The sequence below is a fragment of the Podarcis tiliguerta genome (genome assembly GCF_965153285.1).
Source record: "Podarcis tiliguerta genome assembly, chromosome: 9".
Classification (NCBI taxonomy): Eukaryota; Metazoa; Chordata; class Lepidosauria; order Squamata; family Lacertidae; genus Podarcis; species Podarcis tiliguerta.
Window position 1 is genome coordinate 15,601,029 of NC_139542.1, and position 24,332 is coordinate 15,625,360.

Below are 24,332 nucleotides of genomic sequence, written 5' to 3' on the forward strand. Positions count from 1 at the left end.
AAAAACTAGCACCTATTAATTCAGTTTGGTTGAATAAGTTTGCTCCCCACTGCCAACATTTAGTTTGATCAAATCTCTTGTAACCAAATCAACCACCCATTTGCATACACCAAAGCTCCAAGTTCTGTGCAAAATACAGGCAACGTTCTTCCGGCACACAATGAAAGAAAAGGCATTTTCATCCAACAAAAACAAAGCCCGAGGCGCAGTTTGCATACAGCACAGTCAATGCCTCTCTGCAGGTAGCCACTAGTGGTTATTTCTGCGCAAGCAGTTTGGGAAATGCGACTGTTGCATTTATTCCATGACATGCCGGTACACATTAGTGAATCATCAATAAACACACAAGACGTAACTGGCTACGTTCCTAGATAAAAATAAGGTATACTATTCATTGTATAAAATTTTGAGTACAAAATTGTGCATTTGTGGATTGCTATTACTTTAGATCCAAAAATTGTTTACATTGATGTATGAGTTTGTATTAATGTTTATATGTATAACATCTGAACATGGATTAAGTTTGTTTTACTTTTGCTGTGCCATATGGGTCACTTTAACACAGATATTCTATACCTGTGGATTGCCAACACCTGTAAATCAATATTGTGCTTCTCCATATAACCCTACTTTGTAATAGTTGCTGCTTACCGCAGCTACTACTATGCCATAAGATCCACTGTCCTGTAATATCACATATGGTATGTACAGTTATTTATGGTTTTATATTATTTTTGCTGAAAAATGTGTGAGATCACGATATTGTATTTATTTGTATTACTTAGAGCTTTAACTACTGATGAAGCCCAGGATGGCAAAACAAGGTCAATATTCCGGAAATCCTTGTCTTTAGACTCTGTGAAAGGATTCTGTGGAACTGTAATAACCTTTCATGTGGACTGTTTGGACCTTATGAACAGACAGGTGGAAAAGACACAATTACACAGATGGACCTTATGCAAAAACTGATTAGAGAATGATCTGATCTACTGGGTCTTCTGCTTTGTTCATTTGTTGAATTTTATGATTTGATACAATGAATGGTATACCTTATTCATCTAAGAACATAGCCGGTTACATCTTGTGTGTTTACTGAGTATACTTTACGTGACCATAGGTATGTTTGTTGTTGTGTTGGTACACATTAGTGCGCTAGAAGACTGTTAAGTGCTGGTGGCAGAAGCTTTGTTGGGACTGTGACAAATGTTTCTTCTAATGCAGCCTTTGAGCCAATGGAACAATCCCAGCCAATGAGGGATCATCGTATTAACACAAGGCCACAGAACTAGGTCGCCGGGCAGTGACCATTTGGGGGGGGGCTCTCTGTTCCTAGCCCCCATGCATGTCAATGGAGCAAGCATGAGCCCACCCTTCCGGATCCCAAATGACCCACGCTTCAGCAGCTGTGCATCAATTGGACGCACACAAAAAGGTTGCTGTTTTTATACAACAAGATCTCCAAGGGCAACAAACCCCAACTGAGAGAGAGGTCAATATTCTCCTCATATATGGGATAATACATCACCCTGACTCTATAGGGACATACACTTTAGCCCTTTCTCAGCCCAGGTCCTAACAATCTGGGAAGTAGCAAAGGAGGAAACCGTTTTCATATGTGCCGTTGCAGGGACTAAGCAAAACAGCACTGGATGCAAATATTTTAACATATTCTTTTACTTATAAAGTAGATATATCATTTCTCTCTATATATCATATATACAAACATGTAGAATACACACAAGATCACACCAGAACAGGACCCAGGGCACCGTTTCCAAAGTACTTTGTGGTTTTCAACAGGTACATGGCCAAAGGAAGCTTTGTGAACAGCTGTGCAGAAGTGAAACTGGAATGATTTATGCAAAAGGCGTGGCTCTAATTATAGTACTGGCATCAAGCAGCAAGTCCACGGGTTCACATTGCGATCAGGGTTCAGCTAAAAGAGCTCAGCACTGCTACACCTCAGTGCCAGGTAACTTTATAGCGGCTTAATTCTGGGTTTTCATTGAATCACAGAATTGTAGAGTTGGAAGTGGCCTTGTGGGTCATCTATAGTCCAAACCCCTGCAATGCAGGAATCTCAACTAAAGCACCCATGTCTGAAGGCCCATACAACCTCTGCTTGAAAAACCTTCAATGAAGGAGAGTCCACCACCTTTGCAGGGAGAACGTCCCACTGTGAAACAGCTCTTACTGTTTTGGGGTGGTCATTTTCAATTCCAAGTATTTATGTTCAAAGTATCTACGTCAGAAATGAAGAACAATTGTGGACAGCCTCTAGTACTGACAGTATATATAGCAGTATATACCAGGTGTTCTGGGGCTCCATCTTCCAGCAGTCCCAGCCAACATGGCCAACTGTCAGGATTATGGGATCTGCAGTCCACAATACCTGCAGCTGCCATGTTGTTTACCCATGATCCAGAGGTGTGAATGGTCTCTGTGACACTACACTCTGGATCATATTCTTGGCCTGTGGAATTCCTCGATTACATGCGACTTATTGAAGTCCTGCCAAGGAATGCTGATTGTTCCCTTGGTCCCCCCGTGGTACATTTGAAGTGGGGGAGTGTAGAATTTCCTGGAGAAACTCTATTTACCTCATTTAAACCTTTTGCTTCCCTCCACCATTTGCTTCTAAAGTGAAATTCTGATTAAGACGAGTGGCAAGTCCAAATATAACCCTACCCGTTCCCTTACAAAAATCTCCCTTCCGAAGTGTATTCTCAACTTCTTGCTAACTTGGGGAGAGGGAGAGAAATCCCTTAGGAACTTCAACCGTTGTGCAACTGAACACTGAATACCCACTGGGCAACATGTCCCCATCCAAGTTAACTCTGTGCGTCTCGGACAGCATTTTTCAGTGGCTCTGAAAGAGAAGTAACATCTAAAAAAGAACTGAAGAACAAGATGTTCTTTGAAAGGGTTTAGCTCCTGAAAAGCAGTTTGTTTGTTTTTTAAAGGGGGATTTCGTAGTATTGGTATATTTAAAGAAAAAACAAATACAGAAAACCTACATTGCTTCCGCCTTTCGGAAGAAATGTGACGATTGCCACAATCCCTGTTAGTGTTGTGTCCACTTCTGCCTTGAGGGATATGGCGTGGTTCTCCAATTATAAACCCGCAGACAGAGGAATAGACATGGGCTTCAGCCCAAGTGTAAAAGCCACATTCTGCTTATGAGAAATTGGACTTAAGGACAGGACATTACACACATACACACAGCTGATATTTGCTGTTTGACTTCCACTGCACGGAGTCTTAGCCCTGAGACCAAGATCCCTTTCTCTCCAGAACTGGACTAACCAAAACCAAAGTCAGCTTTGGTGGTTAACCTGCTGCCAGCAGGCTGAGCAAAGCCAAGCACAGCCAGCCACACTGCCTCTGAATCTCCCGGCTTTCTCTTACTTCTGTTCAAATAGGGAAGGAAAGACTTGTGAGAGCGGAGAAGATGAAATACCACCTTTTCTCTCCTTGTGCGCTTGCTCCCTTTCGCACTGTGCAAATTAAGAGAGCCCCTTTAGCCTCTTCGCTCTCTCTCTCATCCTCTAAAAACATACGCTGTGCATAAGAAACACTTGGTTAAAAACCCCTTGAGAGGGTGTGTCGCCCAGGTGCAAAGAGCCAGCATCTTGTCTGTGCCAAAGAACCGGACAGAATTATCTACGTTGAACCAAGGGGGCGAAAATCGCTGGCTCTGAGATTAAGCAGTAGCAGACGTGTTTGTTAAAGAGGCAACATCAAGTTAACGATGGTTTTCTACCCAGGCAGAAAGCACAAGGTGCTGGGAGAGAGAGAGATGGACGCAACTATCTACAGATCTGCTCTCTGCCTTGCGAGGCCTCCTACAGGACAGTCCAGTCCACATCTCCTCGTAGCAGCAGCGACTCAGGCCCATCTCCCGCTCGAGGCGAAGCTCCGGCTGAATGAGAAGTTGACCTCAGAGTTCTTGTATTTGCCCCAGGCTCCAAACGGCACGACGATGGCAGTGCTGTTATCTTCCGCTCCATACTGTATGGCCTGAGGGAGAGATTGCAAAAGGCACAAAGCTTTAGCCCTTCACCCTGTTCTGCTGTATTCTTTCAACTACAGATTGATGCAGGTAATCTGGAGTTTTGAAATCCTACCAAAATCAGAGATGGGGGGAAACTGTGACCTGCCCAATGCTGCTGGAATACAATTCCCATCACCCCAATCGTTGGCCATGTTGCCTGAGGCTGATGGGAACTGGTGTCCACAAGCATTTAATGTATTCCACAGATAATTCAAATTCAAAGGAAGTTCCACCCCCCAAATTGTGGCTACATTATAACCTCCCATTCCAAGCACCTCCCAAAGGAGCAAAAACAATTGGACTTCATTGCCTGTGATTTGGCAGGCTTTGCCTACACTTGAGGACTTACCCCGCCTTCAAATTTTATCCACTTCTGTCAAAAGAGGAAATGTATGCATATATACACAAGTTTCCCAATTGTGAATGACGAGCAGGAGAGAAATAAAATGGACTTAGATGGATCAGTCAAACTGGACAATCCATAAAGTACCTTGCGCTGAGGTGGTCTGTTTCACAAACTACTAAAATCAGGATCTGAACCTAATCTTGTTATCAGTATATACTTTCTAGAAACTGAAGTCTGTGACTATTAATAAACAGGAACGGATTGATAATGGGGGTTGGTACAAAAGCTACCCACCAGTTTCAGCCATTCTGTACATTTCTGCATGTTGAACCCTTTTAGAAGTCTGCGCATTTCAACATGGGGCAATAGCATCACAGGGTGGTGTGGGAGGATAGAAAATAGCCCACAGAAGTTTTAACACGGGGTGGATACTGTTTAATAACAATCATCATAATGGGGGGGGGGGATCACAATTTTGTTCACCATCATCTGGATGCCACTAGGTAAAAACAGCTGCAGTTCCTACAACCTCTAACCATTGGGCATTGCTGGCTAGGGCTGATGGGAACTGGAGTCCATTAGCAACCAAGGGAGCCCCACACCAGTTACTCCTAAGTTACGCTATCAATAAATGTGGGGAACAGTGATCTTCAGATTTTGGGGGGAAATAAAACAATGCAGACATTGGACTACGCAGAATTAGACAAGCTAACAGGAAGGATCCGAGATCGGCGGGACCAGAGGTTTGCCGAAGACTGGACTAAATTTACTATCTGAAAAGTATTTGCGATGATCAGATTACGTTTGTAGGACTACAAGAAGTTCTGTGAGGAGTAATTTAAGAAATATTATAAAAATGGAAAGAAAGAAAAGATTTGTTAGAAAATGTAAAGGCAATATTAAGTTAAGAATTGCAGGAGAAATAATTAAGACGGAAGGGTATCAGAGATGCTGAAGGAAGTCCAAATAAGGATATATGTATAATAATTTGTGTGGTATGTCTTAAAATTTTTGTGTGCTAAAATTAATAAAAATATTACAAAAAAATAAAATAAAACAATGCAGACAGTCGTGTATGGATTTATTTTTTTGGATTCCAGCTGACTAGATATGGTAGAAAATACATCCATTGACTGCCTGCGTTGCTCAAAATTAGTATCTTCTCGGTTTGAGTAAGAGAACAGTTCCCAGCACGTAAACATTTGCAGCAGCAGTTCTGTTGACTTTTTCAGCATTTGCTTTCCAAAAGCAACTCTTTATATCTGACAGTGAAGCAAGACTATGGGTCCCTGCTGTCCTTGAGCAAGGGCACAACTGAAAGGAAAGTGCTGTATCTGAGTTACACCAGCAACTTCCAATTAGCTGTTGAAGACAATAAAATCGAATGGGAGAATTTTCCTTGCAGGAACACAACCGCCATATACTTTTAACAAACTGCGCTGTCTCATCACTACCGTATTTTTTGCCCTATAGGACGCACTTTTTCCCCTCCAGAAATGAAGGGGAAATCTGGGTGTGTCCTATGGGGCGAATGCAGGCTTTTGCTGAAGCTTGGAGCGCGAGAGGGGTTGGTGCACACCGACCCCTCTCACTCTCCAGGCTTCAGGAAAACAGCCCTGAGGGAGTTCCTGCGGGGCTGTCTAGGCTGCGGATAGCAGCCTGCTTCCCGGAGCGCTGGGCACGCTGAAAGCAGAGCGCCCAGCGCTTAGGGAACACATCCGCAGCCTAGGCAACCCTGCAGGAGTTCCCGCAGGGCTGTCTAGGCTGCAGATAGCAGCCTGCCGCCCAGCGCGAGGGGCGCCCTGAAGCAGAGTGTCCCTCGCGCGGGCAGACATCCGCAGTGTGGGGGGCCCTGCAGGAGTTCCCCGCAGGGCTCCCCATGCTGCGGATAGCAGCCTGCCGCCCGGCGCAAGGGGCGCCCTCAAGCAGAGCGCCCCTCGCGCTGGGCAGACATCCGCAGCGTGGGGAGCCCTGCAGGAGTTCACCGCAGGGCTCCCCACGCTGCGGATAGCAGCCTGCCGCCCTGCACACCCTAAAGCAGAGCGCCCCGTGCGCCGGGCAGACATCGGCCAGCCCCACAAGCTCGGGGGACAGCAGGGAGGTTTTTTTGGGGGGGGGAATAAAGGGGGGGGTTTCCTTTATTTCCACCCAAAAAAACTAGGTGCATCCTATGGGACGGAGCGTCCTATGGGATGAAAAAAATACGGTAGTTTGTAGGAGGTTGTTCCACCCAAAAAGAATCAAGCAGACTTAACTGGCTTTGCTCAAAACTGGACAGTGGTGGTGTTTTCTCCATTGGAAAGGCAGAAACGCCTACCTGCTCGGTTACAAGGTGAGCTGCTTCCGTGGGATCGTGACACTGGCTAACGAAGTCACAGATTTCTTGGCTGTTCACCATGAAGTTGATGCCGTCTGTGGTAAGGACCAGGAAGCTGTCGCTCGCATGGTGCAACTGAAATGACACGCCACACAAACAAAAGTATGCCAAATGCCCAGATTTCAGTAGTGATACAAATCCACAAGTGAGATCTGCAACAAAGTGTTGCGGTGCGGCGTGGTCCTCTTCAGGGTTCCATCAGCCCCCTCTTTCCATGAACCTCAATTTCATTACCCTTCCCCTCTAGTTTTATATTACCCCCCCCCCCAAAAAAAACCCCACACTTTGCATTCTGTGGCCAACCATGTTCAGTCTTCATAGGGCTATTTTGTTTTGGGATGGGGGCATCTAGTATATTTTTTATACAGTGGTACCTCGGGCAAAGAACTTAATTTGTTCTGGAGGTCTGTTCTTAACCTGAAATTATTCTTAACCCGAAGTACCATTTTAGCTAATGGGACCTCCCACTGCTGCCATGCGATTTCTGTTCTCATCGTGAAGCAAAGTTCTTAACCTGAGGTACTTATGAGGAACGGCTAAGGGAGCTGGGCATGTTTAGCCTGGAGAAGAGGAGGTTAAGGGGTGATATGATAGCCATGTTCAAATATATAAAAGGATGTCACATAGAGGAGGGAGAAAGGTTGTTTTCTGCTGCTCCAGAGAAGTGGACACGGAGCAATGGATCCAAACTACAAGAAAGAAGATTCCACCTAAACATTAGGAAGAACTTCCTGACAGTAAGAGCTGTTCGACAGTGGAATTTGCTGCCAAGGAGTGTGGTGGAGTCTCCTTCTTTGGAGGTCTTTAAGCAGACGCTTGACAACCATATGTCAGGAGTGCTCTGATGGTGTTTCCTGCTTGGCAGGGGGTTGGACTCGATGGCCCTTGTGGTCTCTTCCAACTCTATGATTCTATGATTCTACTATTTCTGGGTTAGCGGAGTCTGTAACCTGAAGCATCTGTAACCTGAGGTACCACTGTACTACTGCAAAATTTTGAGTTTCCTTCTCAGCGGCCCCAGTTACGCTACAATCCTGCTGGCCCTCACCTGCCAAGTTAACCATTAGAGGGTGGGCAAATACTTTTAACATTGGTAGCATTCCGATCTTTCTCTCTCTCTCTCTGGCTCACCCTCATTAACCCTATAAGGGAAAGTGAGTAATACTGGCCAGGAACAGACATCAGTAGTGCTCTCCCACATCCCTCTCAAAGCCAGCTAGGCCTCAAGGGAAGAAAAGATTCCGAGATGCATAGCTAAATATCCAAAAATGCATCTCCCTGGCACTTGGCAACTCTGCAAAAGTGGCTTTATTGACACACACATTCTGTATGCTATCCAATGCACAAATGCTTTGCTGAAAAAAATAAATTACCGTATTTTTCGCTCTATAAGACGCACCAGACCACAAGACGCACCTAGTTTTTGTAGGAGGAAAACAAGAAAAAAAATATTCTGAATCTCAGAAGCCAGAACAGCAAGAGGGATCGCTGCGCAGTGAAAGCAGCAATCCCTCTTGCTGTTCTGGCTTCTGGGATAGCTGCGCAGCCAGCATTCACTCCATAAGACGCACACACATTTCCCCTTACTTTTTAGGAGGGAAAAAGTGAGTCTTATACAGCAAAAAATACGGTAGACAGGAAACCACCACCACCACCACCACCCCAGTTCCAAATACTGTATAGACCAGGCCATAGCAGGGTTTGCCTGGGTACCACAGTCTGAAAGAGCAGTGATAGTGGGAAACACTTCTAAGGAATGGTAGCAGTGCTAGCTATTTAGTGCTGTGCCATCTTTACAAGAAAATGAGGTCAGGGTGTAGAAAAGGAAGATGCTCGGCCTCTTACCTGAACCCGTTTTGTCTCTGGTTCCGCTATGACACCGTATTTCTTAAGGTCCAAATCTCCTATGCTGCGGGTCATTGCAAGCCTGCCGTTTACGTGGGGCTGTCCCAGGCTGTTCCAGACTATGAAACCACCGGTTTTCTTGATTCTTCGCATGCGCAAACACACAAAGTAGGAAAGGAAGATGGAACGTTCACTATGGTCGTACATATCCAAGCAATTAGCACGGCCGATTTATGCAAGCGACGCCAACCACAGCTTTGCTGTGAAAGAGCTTAGTGTATTTTTGGTCTTTGTGGATGCCGCCCAGAGTGGCTGGGGAAACCTAGCCAGATGGGCGGGATACAAATAATAAATTATTATTATTATTATTATTATTATTATTATTATTATTATTTGCCCACAGCCGCTCGTGTTCATTCCTTAGCAGTCTTTGCAAGGGATACAAATTTTACACTCCCCCCCCAAAAAAACTACTCCAGCCCAAGGTTTCTGGCAAAGTACCTTTCCTTTTCATCCTTCCTTTCCGGAGTGTGGTCGATGGTCAGTTTCATGGCTTTCCCCTTGCGACACAGAAGGGCGCGGCTGTCTCCAACACTGGCCACAACCAGCTCAATCCCATCGCGCAACAAGGCCACTGTCGCCGTGGTCCCGGCGTTCAGCAAGGTGGCTACAAAACGTCATGCAAGGAGAGGTGGTCAAGGCCTGAGCACCACACACGAAGCCGCCACTCAACTTAAAAAAACTTTAACCACCCGTAAAGAGTCACTGCTGTATAGCTAAAGCTACAAAGACAGGAAACAAGCAACGTGGGGGCATGCACGCAAAGCAGTAACGTTTTGACAACAAGACTCCATGCAGTGGGGAGAAAATGTGGCGTGTTGGTGCTTGGGCTGGGTGAAGTCTGTGGCAAGTTCTTGTCTGTTCTCGTACTAGTAAAACAGGTGCAGCTACAGAGCCTTAAAAGGGATGTGGGTGGCGCTCTGGGTTAAACCACAGAGCCTAGGGCTTGCCGATCAGAAGGTTGGCGGTTCAAATCCCCACGACGGGGTGAGCTCCCGTAGCTCGGTCCCTGCTCCTGCCAACCTAGCAGTTCAAAAGCACGTCAAAGTGCAAGTAGATAAATAGGTACCGCTCCAGCGGGAAGGTAAACGGCGTTTCCGTGCACTGCTCTGGTTCGCCAGAAGCAGCTTAGTCATGCTGGCCACATGACCTGGAAGCTGTACGCCGGCTCCCTCGGCCAATAAAGTGAGATGAGCGCCACAACCCCAGAGTCGGCCACGACTGGACCTAATGGTCAGGGATCCCTTTACCTTTACTGAGCCTTAAACAAATGCCCATACACAGCAGCTTTCTGAAGTAGTTTAATTAAACTGGCATGTGCTTTATGGGTGCTGAAGTTCTACAAGCAGTGGGAAAGTCTTCTTCCTTACTCCCGGATGCTCAGTAGCAAAGCTGCTTGGTGCTGGATCAGTCTCCTTTTTGGGTACAGATACAGGAGAACTAAGCCAGTTATGAAAGGTATGAGAAGAAGGCGACCAGGCGTTCAAAATTCACCAGGCCCATTTCGCACCTGGCTATCTGCCACTATCCATTCTGTTTTATCAGAATGAATATCAGCAACCAAAAAGTCATACTGAAAAATAGAACTTTCAAGCCACCTGGTCCCAAAATGGCAGCCATGCATTCTGCTGGGTGCGTGTGACCCTGGTTTATGGACCCACATGGTGCCCAACTTACAGACCCGAGTTCCTAACACTGGCGTCAGGTCCTGAGTTATGCCTATTTCTGCCCCTGAACTGAAATGCCAAGAGAATCTATGACAATTTTTTAATAAAGGGGAGAGGAGAGTTACTGGTTCGTGTATTTTTGTTCTTGTTTTTATCACAAACTTTAAAAGTGTTTTTATACTGTATTTCTTTGTTGTGAACCACCATGAGATCTACGGATGAAAGGGTGGCATGCATTATAAAATAAAATAATAAAGGCGAACTGAACACCTGAGGGGCGGGGGGAGAACAGAAATGCATCAAGCCTTGTTGTGAAGTGGAAGCACCACAGAATGGAGACGTTAGATAGGAAAACAAAAGGACAGCAACAGAAGAGGAATCTAAACTAGGCAATACTGTCATGAATTAAAACAGGTATTCTTACTGCAAAGAGCTCGCTGAGCAGCTGTTGAAAACTGCCCTTGTAAGGTTGCCCAACAATTTTTGATGGAATAATTTCCCCCCTTCCTCCCATCTCTTCTTGGATGTTTTGTATCATTAGGAAATTTATTTATTTCCTTGCATTCATATCCCACCTTTACTCCAAAGAGTTCAAGGTGATATACATGGCTTCTCTTCCTCCCCATTTTATACCCACAAGAACCCTGTGAGGTAGGTCAGGCTGAAAGTGAGTGACTGGCCTGAGGTCACCCAGGGAGCTTAATAGATGAGTGAGGATTTGAGCCCTGGGTGGAATATAGACACGTATAAAAATGCTTTAAAAAAAATAAATTGGAAAAATATATTGAATTTGCCATAAGCTCACCATGACCATGTAGCGTCAAATTTGTATAATGCAAATAAAATGCGCTAAAAATGCTGCATTTGCAGCTGTATAGCCAAGTCCCTGGTCTCATGCCTTAAGTCCAACCCTCTAACCACAGAAAGCTGAATGTGGCCATGACATTATAGCACATTCAGCCTGGTATTATTTGTGTTTTGGACGTACACCTCATGGACTTGTGTGTGCGTCTTACTTCTAGGTCCGCCTAGAAGTAGGGGCAAACCACACTTTTTAGCATTGCTCGTAAGATACCTGTTTTAAGTAGCAACATGAATAAAGCACAGCAAGGCGTAAAAGGTTGAGCTAGTTTTTTGTCTTCTTTCTCAACTCCCCTCTAAATTTTGAAGGCCACCTCTAGTTCCCCCACCTCCCTCGTCCCAATTCAATTCCTTGCTTTTCGAACTGCAGCGCCACTTCAGGAAGAGACTATTATGGGTGCTTCTAGATGGGGGGTTTAATATGACAAATGGGTCACCGAGTTCAGGGGGGGGTGTTTGCAATAGGCCTTTTTTCTTTAACTTGTTGGATTTCCTTGAAAAAAGCCGAATCCAGATTAAAGGGGTTTTTTTTGGGGGGGGGATGCAGGCTGGGCTGGCAGCTGTCTGATGGCAATGACGTCAGGTGAAAAACCTCATGAATCAGAGCACCCATCCCATAATGAACCCCGAGACATCAGGTACAAATGTAGCGTGGCAGGACATATTGAATCAATGGGTTTGTTTTTCCGCCCTTGGAAAGCACAAACGCCAGAGTAGTTTGGGATGGGAATTATCAGACATTGCTATTTTATTTTATTTTATTTTTACGCCCATAAAATTAAGGAAAGGTAAGTTGCACATTTTTGGATGTGCACCTGTAACCCAACATTACCTTACCAGCACTGCTCTAAAAGGCAACGCATTCCCTGAAACCCCGTAGTAAGAGGCTGGCGTGATCTTGCCACCCAAAACCATAAAAGAGGCACAGCTTTGCTCCTCTTGCAGAGTGTTAAGAGCCTGACAACATGGCTTTTTGGGGTGAGCAATCTACAGCCCTTCTCCAAATACCACACTGAGATTTGTGTGTATGCACACACCCAATGTCTCAGGGTGTTGCAGCGAATCCCAGGGTCATAACTAAAAGCACTCAGGAGTGAGTGCACAGTAACTTCCAAGATAGCCTCTGCAAAAGGAGTTAAAGTAACTGGCCTCTTATCCTATTGGATAAGGGATGCGGGTGGCGCTGTGGGTAAAAGCCTCAGCGCCTAGGGCTTGCCGATCGAAAGATCGGCGGTTCGAATCCCCGCGGCAGGATGCGCTCCCGTCGTTCGGTCCCAGCGCCTGCCAACCTAGCAGTTCGAAAGCACCCCCGGGTGCAAGTAGATAAATAGGGACCGCTTATTAGCAGGAAGGTAAACGGTGTTTCCATGTGTGGCTCTGGCTCGCCAGAGCAGCTTCGTCACGCTGGCCATGCGACCCGGAAGTGTCTCCGGACAGCGCTGGCCCCCGGCCTCTTGGGTGAGATGGGCGCACAATCCTAGAGTCTGTCAAGACTGGCCCGTACGGGCAGGGGTACCTTTACCTTTACCTGTTGGATAGGTAGATCCTAAAAGCCTGAGCTACTCAGCACTAAGAAATAACACAGCCCTCAGTTTAACGTTCTCTTCCACTTCCTAAATGAATAGTAAAACTTTGTGGGAAGCCCTATGTTTTTTTGTTCCTAAGCTTTGCTTCCAGGAGTACCATGCCCAGTTGTGGGTACCACATTTTAAGGCGGACGTTGACGAACTGTCCAGAGGACAGTGATCAAAACAATGAGAGGACTAAGCTGTGTACACACCATACCTTCGAAGCATATTCGTTCCCTCAAAGAATTCTGGGCACTGTGGTTTGTCAAGGGTTGCTGGGAACTAACTGTGCGCGTGGAAAACTACAGTACCCAGAATTCTTTGAGGGAAAGAACGTGTTTTGAATGTGCTTTTAAAGTATAATGTTTATAATATGGGAGGGACCATTAGGATCAAATGATGCCAGACCACAACTCCCATCATGCCTGACCATTAGCCATTTTTCCTGGGATGAACGAGAATTTGAGTCCGACATCACTGACAGCGACAGGTTGCCCACCTCTGCCTAAATTGCCACAAGCTGGGCAATGCATTCATATCAACTGAAGTTTGTACAGGAGTCCTTTCCAAGTTTCACTGGAATGATGAGAGAATGTAAAAAGAAAAAAAATGCAAATAGGTGGATTTGTTCCGCAAGCAGCATTGCAGTTCCAAAATCAAGGAATCACACTATTCATAAAGTCACTAGCCGTTTGCCACCATTTATTCCAAAGATATCTAGCAGCATAAAAACACATTGGCTCAGACACAAGTTAATTAACTTATTTTAAAACAAAAGAAAAATTTGTTTGCTTCCTAGACAGCTACAGAAATTATATTACTACAGAAATATTATCATCTACAATCTTTCAAGAGGTATCTTAACACTCACTGGGCACCTTTTAGAGCATGTCGTCACAACTAATGTGACAAAGTGGTTGTGGGAACCTTCCGTTGGTCCCGGCTAGGAACCCGCCAGACTCCTTCACCTGGGACCACAGATCTCTCTTTCCACTGAAGCCCAGCATAGAGTCCCGGGCCTCCAATTCTAGAGCTGTTGGTCAGGTACAGTGTCTGCCATAAATAACATGTACACAGAGGCAAATAGGAAATTCACCCAGGAATTTTGCTCAAAGTAAAGAGAGGAAACCTGCAACACTTGGGATGATCAGAGCTGCAAAAGAGAGCGAAGCATTCCCTCTTAACTCAAGGGCTCTGCTTAGAAATGTTATGGGGGTATATATTATTGCACCCAATTTTATTACGCATCCGTCTCTGATAGCAAGCGTGGCTTAGTTATTAAGCTAATCCATCTGCACACCTCCTGCTGTTCAAACACTTGGCTAGGGATTATGAAGTTTGGAATTGCACAGTTCTAAAAAGGCATTTTAAAGGAACATTTTATAAAATCCCCAAAGGAGCCTAGCCAAATAAGCAGTTTCATTAGTTGCACTGTGCACATCTGTCCTGGGCAAATATAATCAATCTCCGGGGAGGGGGGAAATAGTGGGGTGGGTTGTTTTTCGGGAAGTTTTTTGGCTTCTAGTTTTTAACTGAGTAAAACCCACTTATACATTTGCCTAGCTGTTATTTGTCCAAAAGTCCCAACCATTTGCATTAGGCAAAGATGTATACTTTAAAGGGCACTGTGGCTACTGTGCTCCAACCAATTTTAACATTAAAAGACCACCATCTCCAGTAGACTATAAGTACAATTCCCTGGGAATTTAGTTGCACAGCCACACTAGGGTGAGTAGGACAGATGCAAGGCATAATTCCTGTTCACTTCAGAGCAATGGCCTGGTATATAAATGTAGCAAATGCATCCAAGTTTGGTGTCACAATTACAAATCTGAACATAAAAACAGAATGTTTCTGCAGCTCTTTCACTTCTTCAGTGTTGCAGGTTAACATATTAAAGAATTTAAAAATCATGGTTTTGATTGGCAACTTCTTAAGACGAGGAAACAAAAATTACACCACACCTTTTTTTTTTATTAGTAACTATACTGTCATTACTAAATCAACATTATAAAACAAGACTCAACTACCCAAATAGTGCATTAACTACAAGTCTAATAAAGCATCTGTAAATTCACGGCCCAGGAACATATTTTAAATTTCTGATTGTGTGGGGCAGGTAGGCATAGTTTGAACAAAACTGCTTGCGAGGTATAATTAGGCCCCGTGGGCCAGAGGTTCACCATCACTGATGTATAGGCAGCAATAAAACTGCTAGTACATTTGCAAAGCTAAGCAGGGTCCAGTATGGTTTCAAACTGGATGAGAGACCACGTGTTGAGATTCCTGCATTGCAAGGGGTTGGCCTCAGTATCCCTTCCAACTCTACAATTCTATGATCGTAACCATGCGGCCCAATCCCAAGCATACTTTCTCATAAGCAAGTCACATTGGGTTTAAAGGGCTTAGTCTCAACAGAATATGGGCAGAATTGTAGGCTATATCTGTAGAAGTGTCCTTGCTGGCTATGCAATATGTCCTCCATCCAAGAAGGATACTAAGCTAAACAAATGCTTTCATTAAGATTGTTTATAGTGATATACATGAGACAAAAATTGCTGTCATTTAATATATTTTTGCATCAAGAAGTATCTGTTTAATTTGGTGAGCAATAATAATTAATCCACGTAAAACTAAACAATACATTAGCAAGAGAATGAGATTAGGCATTGGGCTGGCAGGCATGTTATATTTTATAAGAAAGCAAGATGCAAAGAGCCACCAAGGATGAACTTATAAAGCTGTATTGGAACATCAGACCTAAGGTTGATCTTAATATTTTCTTATAAGCCAGCAGTCTCTCTCCAGGGTGTCAGACAGGAGTCTTCCCCATCCTAATGGGAAGAGCGAGGGTCTGCTTCATGTAAAAATGTGTTCTACCATCAAGCTAGATGTTGTGTTTGGGACAGTTATCAAAAGGTGATAGAAAAGCACATTGGCGTGTGTGCTTCTTTTCATCAGGTTATCTACAGCCTGGGCCATAACATGAGGCCAACAACATTGCAGGCCTGTCTCCACTGAATTTAAAAACCTGAGTAAGTTGGATAGCACCTTGCATTTAACACAGAATTGGCACCCCATCAGTCCAACCGCTATTATGTGAAGGTACTGGAGATCAATGGCCCTTGCTTTTAAGTAAGACTATAGCCTAGCCTTAAATTGCTTAGTCCATGCCAATGACGTTAGCCAACATTACCTCTGTTAAGTGGAGGTCAGTGCATCAACACAGAGATTTTTTATCCAGTGGCAACGAATGGAAAGACTTTTTTGTTCATCGCAACCTTCTAGACCCCCATCATTTTAGCTCAACAGCTCAACATACCTTTTCAAAACTTAAAATCAGCTGTGGACAAATCTGCTTGAAGGTAACATTTCAAATTATTTCTTTTAACATTATTTTAAGCAGCACAGGCTTATGAAGCCATGCTAACCTTGTAAAAACAGGATTTTAGCAAGTCCTATATTTTACTTGGCGTTCTCTCTCTACAACTGCTAGCCTTAACTTTCAATAGAAAAAAACAGTGGTTGCCACATGAATTTCTTTTTCTCCTGTCTTTTACGGCTGAACGGAAACAAGCTTCTTACTTACCATCTGCAGACAACTGAGCATGCCTGGCGTACGCTTTGTCTATTTCTAAAAATGCTTTCATCAACACCAATTCCATGTTCTGCTCCTCAGTGAGAAAGCCTCTGGAAAAAACAAGGGAGAGTCTTGAAATTATCCCCAAGGAAGGCAGTGCAAAAGCTCCAATCCAAGAAACCCTCCAACATCAGCTACCGAGATAAAAGTGGCGGTAGTTGCAAAATGTACCAATATCATCCCCCTGGCCTTCTCATGGGTAGGCGATTGGTGTCATCATATACAGCTGGAGGGAATCTTGTAGACCAGCCTTCACCAATCAGCTGTCCTCGGACGTTTGGGACAGCTTCCTTCAGCAGAGCTGGAAGGCCTATGGGGGCAGGTCCCAGGTTGAATCGCTGGCATCACCAGGTAGGACTGGGAGAGACAGGTATACCTGAAACCCTGGAAGGCCACTGCTAGCCAGTGGAATGATGCAGAGCTACACAGACCAATATATAAGGCAGCTTCCTCTGTTTATATGAGGACAGCAGATTGGTGAACGTTGTCATAGGCCATCTAGCCTATGACTTCGTTTGCTTTTATGTTGTGTGTATTTTTGTGTTTTTATGCTGTGACCCTTGGATGAAGGGCAGAGTATATGTTTAATCAATATATATAAATAAATAGCTCCACTGTCTGCTCACTGGAGGAAATCCAGAGCTAGACCACCCCAGTAGTCCAGCCTTTGTCTGAAGACCTCCTACAAGGTTTTAACCCGGCGGTTCTCAACCTGTGGGTCCCTAGATGTTGTTGGACTACAACTCCCATCATCCCTGAGCTCTGGCCTTGCTAGCTAGGGGTGATGGGAGTTGTAGTCCAACAACATCTGGGAACCCACAGGTTGAGAACCGCTATTTTAACATTTAAAGCCCTATATGGCTCAGGACTCTCGTACTTACAGGGCTACCCCTCCTGGTATGTCCCACGGAGGACCTTATGGTCCTCAAATAATATCTTGGAGGTCCTGGGCCTCAAGGAGGTTAAACTGGCCTCAACAAGGGCCAATACCTTTTTGGCTTTGGCCCCAGCCTGGTGGAACACTCTATTGCAGGAGACCAGGGCCCCGTGGGACTTGACATCCTTCCGCAGGTCCTGCAAGACGGAGCTGTTCCACCTGGCCTTTGGTCTGGGCCCAGTTTGACCCCCCCATCTATGGGACCCTGTAAGTTACCTTTTATCGGCTCCTGTGGGACCAACATGGATAGCTGGCCCTGATGAAGAAGAGAAGAAGAGTTTGGATTTGATATCCCGCTTTATCACTACCCGAAGGAGTCTCAAAGCGGCTAACATTCTCCTTTCCCTTCCTCCCCCACAACAAACACTCTGTGAGGTGAGTGGGGCTGAGAGACTTCAAAGAAGTGTGACTGGCCCAAGGTCACCCAGCAGCTGCATGTGGAGGAGCGGAGACACGAACCCTGTTCACCAGATTACGAGACTACTGCTCTTAACCACTGCACCACACTGGCCCCCTGATGAATACTTGAGGTTCCCGACCCCTATGGTTGTAATTCATTGGCAGTCATTTAATTTTATCCTGATTCTAATTTTTAAGCTGTATTTTAATCAATTGTTTGATTTTGTTTTAATGCATTTGATATTTGCTATTAGCCGCCCTGAGCCCGGTCTTGGCCTGGGAGGGCGGGGTATAAATTTTTTTTTACTTACTTACTACAAGCACTCATACACCCTCAGACCCCAGATAACCGATCCCACCGTTGAACTGCTCTGAACGGCTGTTTGAAATTCCCCAGGCTGCCTGGTGCCTTTTGCTACTGGCACGGGTCCAAATGCAACTACAGTGGTGCCTCGCAAGACGAAATTAATTCGTTCTGCGAGTTTTTTCATCTTGTGAATTTTTCGTCTTGCGAAGCTCGGTTTCCCATAGGAAATGCATTGACGGTTTCCCATAGGAATGCATTGACGGCTTTAAAAAAAAGGCGCAAGACGTTTTCGTCTTGCGAAGCAAGCCCATAGGGAAATTCGTCTTGCGAAGCAACTCAAAAAACAAAAAACTCATTCGTCTTGCGAGTTTTTCGTCTTGCGAGGCATTCGTCTTGCGAGGTACCACTGTACGTGGAGATCTCTCGGCACCAGGTTGGCGGCTGACATCTCCATCAAGCCAGCTGACTCATGTGAATCATGGACCCCTTTGCTGGGCATCTTAGTCCTCAATTATCTCATCACGGAAAGTAAGTGCAGGGCTGAGTACAGGTATATTTGACTGTGCTGCAGCCATTCCACAAGCCACCCAAATGGCACTCAGACCAGAGTTTGAGAACCACTGCCTTGGTGCATAGTTAATTCCATTTCCACTGTGTGTGTTTATCCTTCTTGCATAGTGGGACAAGTGAAGTGTTGTAAGAGCAGGCTACAGCCAAGCAATGTAGCTGAGATCATAGAATCAGATTTGAAAGGGACCCTGAACATCATCTCATCCAACCTGCCTGGCGAAGACATTCTGTTGTGGAGACTGTAACCTCGGTTTATTATTATTATTAATTTAATTTCTATACTGTCCTATACCCAGGGGTCTCAGGACGGTTCACAGAATAAAATCAAGATAAAAGGTAAAGGGGCCTCCGACCATTAGGTCCAGTCATGGCCGACTCTGGGGTTGCGGTGCTCATCTCGTTTTATTGGCCAAGGAAGCCAGAGTACAGGTTCTGGGTCATGTGGCCAGCATGACTAAGCCGCTTCTGGCGAACCAGAGCAGCGCACAGAAAGGAGCCATATTTTAAAAGGGCAGAGGATGCAAATCAGTTCAACCAAAGGCCTGGTTAAAAAGGAACGTTTTTGCCTGGCGCCTAAAGGTGTATAATGAAGGCGCCAGGCGAACTTCCCTGGGGAGAGCATTCCACAGACAGGGAGCCACTGCAGAGAAGGCCCCGTTCTTGGTTTAAGGTGCCTAGCTTATACACATCAAGATGTTTCTCCTACTCAACTGTGCAATATCCTCCACCCCACTATAATTAAAAAAAACAAAACCAAGGAGAATTCATCTACTCACTGGATGAATCCCTGCATGTGCTTATGGCAGAAGTCCGCCACTGCCACCCCACCGTGCCCATCGTAAACAGCAAAATACAGGACCTCGTCGGTCAGCTGGGCGTAATCAAAGCGGTCTTCGTTTTCCTTCCGCTTCCCAATGTGGCTGGCGCAGCCCACCTTGGACAGGCTGACTTTGGGGATGGGCTTCCCATATTTTATGCTTGGCGGGAGGAGGATGGGCTCATCGATGCGGTTGTCCCAGATCCCGAAGGAGTCCCACGTGGCCGGGCGACCGCTGCCGTCCAAGTCGAAGCGAGATGTTCGGCGTACGCTGGTGGAGCTCGGGCAGATAGCCGCCGCCCGCTTGTCGTCCTGCAACAGGCGCGATGTCAGCAGCGCTCTCCTCCTCACCTGGTGGCCTCCGTTTCTCACCAGATTAATTAGAGCAGTGGACATAACTTGGGATCCGCAGGTGTTGGGGCGGAGAAGAGAACCGTGGGAAGCAGGTCTCGGAATATCCCCCAAATAAAGAGAGCTGGTCTAGGGAGGGCAAACAAAAAAGAAAGTTTGCGTTGATGTTTTCTACAGAGTTAGGACATATTAGCAGTCAGGGGAAAGTGCATCGCCTGGGGGTCATTAGTACGATCCCAACCTCAACACACAGCCCCCTATCCAACTTGAAACAGCACTGGACTCTACTTAGCTTTGCAAATGTGCTAGGAGTTTTCTTGCTGGACCAGGTCAGTCCTGTGACTCAGCAACCCAGTCCTGCGTGCCAGACATTGCTTTCCTTTCTTTTCAATCAAAGCTGAATGAAAGCAAAGGAAACTCATTTCCGTGCACCCTATCAAATGTCAACTCCCAACTGATGAAATGCATGTTTGCTCTTGTGAGTTTTGATAGTCAAATGCACAACAGGCATGAGCCGGTCACAGCTGAGCACTTTTCATTCTCATTGATGTTTAACTCACATTCACCAAAAAGAAATCAGACTGCAAACGCCCAGAGTTTGCACTGAAATAAGGCTCCGTCCACATCAACAACACTGAACCTATAGTTAGAATAAGACAGGTGGATGTTATGTTTACTTAATTTTCTAATGAAATGTATACCCTGCCTTTCCTTCCCAAAGGAGCCCAGAGCAACAAACACATCTGTGATTAAAAAAATACAATCAAGAATACACTTACAACTTGTTTAAAATGCCTAAAGACTATTAAACTCATCTAAAAACAGTAAAACCATATTGTAACCATATTGACTGCTGGAATTGCTCAGCTGGTAGACTTGGGGTCATGGGTTGAAGCCCCACACCGGGTAAAAGATTCCTGCATTGCAGGGGGCTGGTCTAGATGACCCTAGTGGTCCCTTCCATATGATTCTTTGAACCAGATTATGTTTCTGGATAGGCCAGCTGAAAGAGAATATTTTCAGCAGGCATCTAGTAAAATGCAGCAGTGGTGCTTGCTTCATGTCAATAGGCAAGGAGTCCCAAAAGTACAGTGCTGCCAGGCTAAGAGAATGACTCCTTACCACTGCCAAATTAAGACTGTGTGACACTTGTAGAATTCAAAGTTCCACAGAAGGAGCCGAAGTTGGTAAAGGCTTTATATACTAACAACAACAACACCTTGAATTCTACCGCTTCATTGGCTACTAGCGGCAGTCAGTCAAGACTTCCAAATTCAGTTAGCCGGTATGGGTTCAGAGAATATAATTTCACACAGGGATCAGAGTTCGGAACTGAATTTTATAACACCCTCAGCCCCAACACCCCCCCCCCCAAAAAAAAAGGTATCCTGTGTTTTCTAGTTCAGGAATGCCACAACCCTCTGTGTCATCTTCACAAGAAGACCCAGATTCAAATCCTTTCCCCCCCCCCTCCGAAATTTGATAAGTAGTCCTGGGGCTAGTCACTTCCTAAATTACAGCGTTAGTAAGTGAAAGGATAAAATGGGGTGAGGAAAAGAACAGCTACTCTGAACAAGGGCGGAATGAAAAGGTAATAGAAACCTCAACCTCCACACTCATAATGATTGGAGGTGTAAGTATGGAGATCTGTCCTCCATTGGATACAGGGCAAGAGGTAACTAAGCCAGCACTGTTGCTGTGCCAGCATTTATTTATATAAAGGTCTGGACCTGTAATGGCACCAGGTCACCAGACTACACAGTTCCCAAGGAGAAGCACGAGTTGCAACTCCAACTTTTGTCTTCCCAAGCCCTGCCTCTTCAGGTAGTGCAGCAATCTGAGCTGGTCTCGCAAGTAGTTTTCCAGTTGGAGAAAATTCTAAATATGAACTCAGTCATTCATCCACCGCTCCTGCCCCCAGCCACTATAATTCCCAATATAGACACTAGGGCACCTTCAATGTTGGGATAAACAACTTGCCACCCCTCCAAATGTTGTTGAACGCCAACTACAAGAATCGGTGCCATGGAAGAAAAAGTGGCCTATATAAACATATTACAGTGGTGCCCCGCAAGACGAATGCCTCGCAAGACGGAAAACCCGCAAGACGAAAGGGTTTTCCGTCTGCAGAGGCGCTTCGCAAGACGAATTTCCCTATGGGCTTGCTTCGCAAGATGAAAAATGACAAAAAAAAATTATTATTATTTTGCTCCAAAACCCCTTATTCTGAATCGCTAAGCTGCTAAAAGCATTTTAGCAGCAAAACCGCTAATCCCCCCCCCTTAAAAAGCCGTTTTTAGCCCTTAAAATGTCAATAGCGCTAATAGCGCTACTCCGTCAATGGGCTTGCTTCGCAAGACGAAAAAACCGCAAGACGAAAAGACTCCCGGAACGGATTCTTTTCGTCTTGCGAGGCACCGCTGTAATTATAAAATGAAGTTGCTCCATCTTAGGAACTTTTATTGGGGGGCTATGCCTTCCTAGAGGAGCACATTTGCCTATCTGCTGTTTAAAGGTAACCCCTGACCATTAGGTCCAGTCATGACCGACTCTGGGGTTGCGGCGCTCATCTTGCTTTATTGGCCGAGGGAGCTGGCGTACAGCTTCCGGGTCATGTGGCCAGCATGACTAAGCCGCTTCTGGCGAACCAGAGCAGCACACAGAAACGCCGTTCACCTTCCTGCCAGAGCGGTACCTATTTATCTACTTGCACTTTGATGTGCTTTCAAACTGCTAGGTTGGCAGGAGCAGGGACCGAGCAATGGGAGCTCATCCCGTCGCGGGGATTCGAACCGCCGACCTTCTAATCAGCAAGTCCTAGCTTCTGTGGTTTAACCCACAGCGCCACCCGCGTCTGCTGCTTTGGAACAGGCAAAAGGAAGGGAAGACACAAGGAACAGGAATCAGTAGCAGAGGGGAAATAAGTCAAACAACCATACAGCTGCAGAAAGCGAATTTTACTTGGGGGGTGGGAGGTTTTACTGAGTCCCAAAATGTGATCAGAGCCAATAAAAAAAATCACAATTCTACCTTTAAGTGTTCTGTCCTTTTTCAAGAGGAAGCTGGTCCTACCACTGGGGATTTTGGCTCGGTGGTAGTGGTGGAATTTTCCACCTACTGCTCAGAAGAATGTTTCAGCAAAGGTGTGTAAACACCCAGCAGTGCCTGAAGGGTTAAAACAGGTTCAGCGGAAGTTTTTTTCACACAAGCTGAGGTGGGAAGATTATAGAGGAATGACCTTGCTTCAGAGTGCAGCCAAAAGCTACAAAGCATTGCTTATGTAAATTCTTTGAAACCAGGAAGGTTTCCACAGTGCGGAAATTTGGATCACTCCTTCCAAGCTTCAAAAACCTCACAGTGACTAGCAGCAGCCTTTTCTCAATCCTGGGCCCCCAAATGTTGGGAGGACTACAACTCCCATCATCCCTGACTGCCTGTCCTGCTAGCTAGGGATAATAATAATTTATTGCTTGTACCCTGCCCATCTGGCTGGGCTTCCCCAGCCACTCTGGGCGACTTCCAACAAAGATTAAAAACACACTATGACTAAAACAGCAAACATTAAAAACTTCTCTAAACAGAGCTGCCTTCAGATGTCTTCTGAATGTCAGGTAGTTGTTTATCTCTTTGACATCTGATGGGAGGGCGTTCCACAGGGCATGTGCCACTACCGAGAAGGCCCTCTGCCTGGTTCCCTGTAACTTGGCCTCTCGCAGTGAGGGAACCGCCAGAAGGCCCTTGGAGCTGGACCTCAGTGTCTGGGCTGAACGATGGGGGTGGAGACGCTCCTGCAGTTGTACCGGGCCGAGGCTGTTTAGGGCTTTAAAGGTCAGCACCAACACTTTGAATTGTGCTTGGAAATGTACTGGGAGCCAACGTAGGTCTTTCAAGACCGGTGTTATGTGATCTCGACGGCCGCTCCCAGTCACCATGATGGGAGTTGTAGTCCAACAACATCTGGGGGACTCAAGGCTGAGAAAAGGCTTGACTACAGGGTGTCTAAATGTGTGGATTACTGCTGTAAGAAAAACTGCACTCCTGGGAAGGGAGGGTGCAAAATAACTTCCCTTTGAAGTCCCTTGCTCCATCACCTGTTTAAAGACATAGCTGACCGCACAAGCACGGGTTTCTTTTTCCCCACATAATCTGCATAGTTACCTGATACAGAGAGGCTACAAAGGCTTTCGGACACTCTCTCAATAATTTGAATCCTGCAAGCTATTTACAGCTTTAAGCCCCAAGTTAAGAACATACTCGCATGCAAAGCCGAGCAACTCATGCACTTCTAAGGTTTTACCTGGCTGTCACTGCTGCAGGGTCTTGATTCAAGACCAGCAAGACAATAGGATGCCTTGCACAGGGTTTACGGGCTGGCAAGTCACAATTGCCTATGTGATGCTTGCATGGGTGCATGTGTTCAAAGTCAAACCTGTACAAAGCAGTCACTAACACATCTCATGCTGGTTCGTGGGCACTTTATATTCTCAGGCCTGCAATGGTGCAGCAGAATTGGTGCATTCCATGCCAACTGGC

General features: G+C 45.6%; 1 protein-coding gene across 4 annotated transcripts; it reads right to left on the reverse strand.

The window, feature by feature from the left end:
- Nucleotides 1-1,658: 1,658 nt before the first annotated feature.
- PPM1K (protein phosphatase, Mg2+/Mn2+ dependent 1K) lies at nt 1,659-24,195 on the reverse strand. 4 transcript variants are annotated; one of them, XM_083398565.1, is made up of 8 exons: nt 24,097-24,111; nt 22,830-22,964; nt 19,408-19,928; nt 16,368-16,468; nt 9,124-9,289; nt 8,623-8,767; nt 6,718-6,852; nt 1,659-4,020 (listed from the first exon to the last, which is right to left on the reverse strand). In XM_083398565.1, exons 3-8 carry the CDS (start codon nt 19,842-19,844, stop codon nt 3,889-3,891), a joined length of 1,116 nt encoding a protein of 371 aa, XP_083254691.1. In that variant the 5' UTR covers nt 19,845-19,928; nt 22,830-22,964; nt 24,097-24,111; the 3' UTR covers nt 1,659-3,888. The 4 variants fall into 4 exon arrangements, with proteins under 4 accessions (XP_083254691.1, XP_083254690.1, XP_083254688.1 ...); XM_083398564.1 differs by lacking the exon at nt 22,830-22,964 and having other exon boundaries at nt 24,097-24,195; XM_083398562.1 differs by lacking the exons at nt 22,830-22,964; nt 24,097-24,111 and adding an exon at nt 24,054-24,075.
- Between the last annotated feature and the right edge of the window lie 137 nt (nt 24,196-24,332).

Bases quoted from the DNA above. Each gene is read 5' to 3' on its own strand.
- PPM1K (XM_083398562.1), bottom strand. The intron at 6,853-8,622 runs GTAAGAGGCCGA...GTGTCATTTCAG, and splicing joins CAGAGACAAAACGGGTTCAG to TTGCACCATGCGAGCGACAG. The intron at 4,021-6,717 runs GTAGGCGTTTCT...TCTCTCCCTCAG, and splicing joins CTCACCTTGTAACCGAGCAG to GCCATACAGTATGGAGCGGA.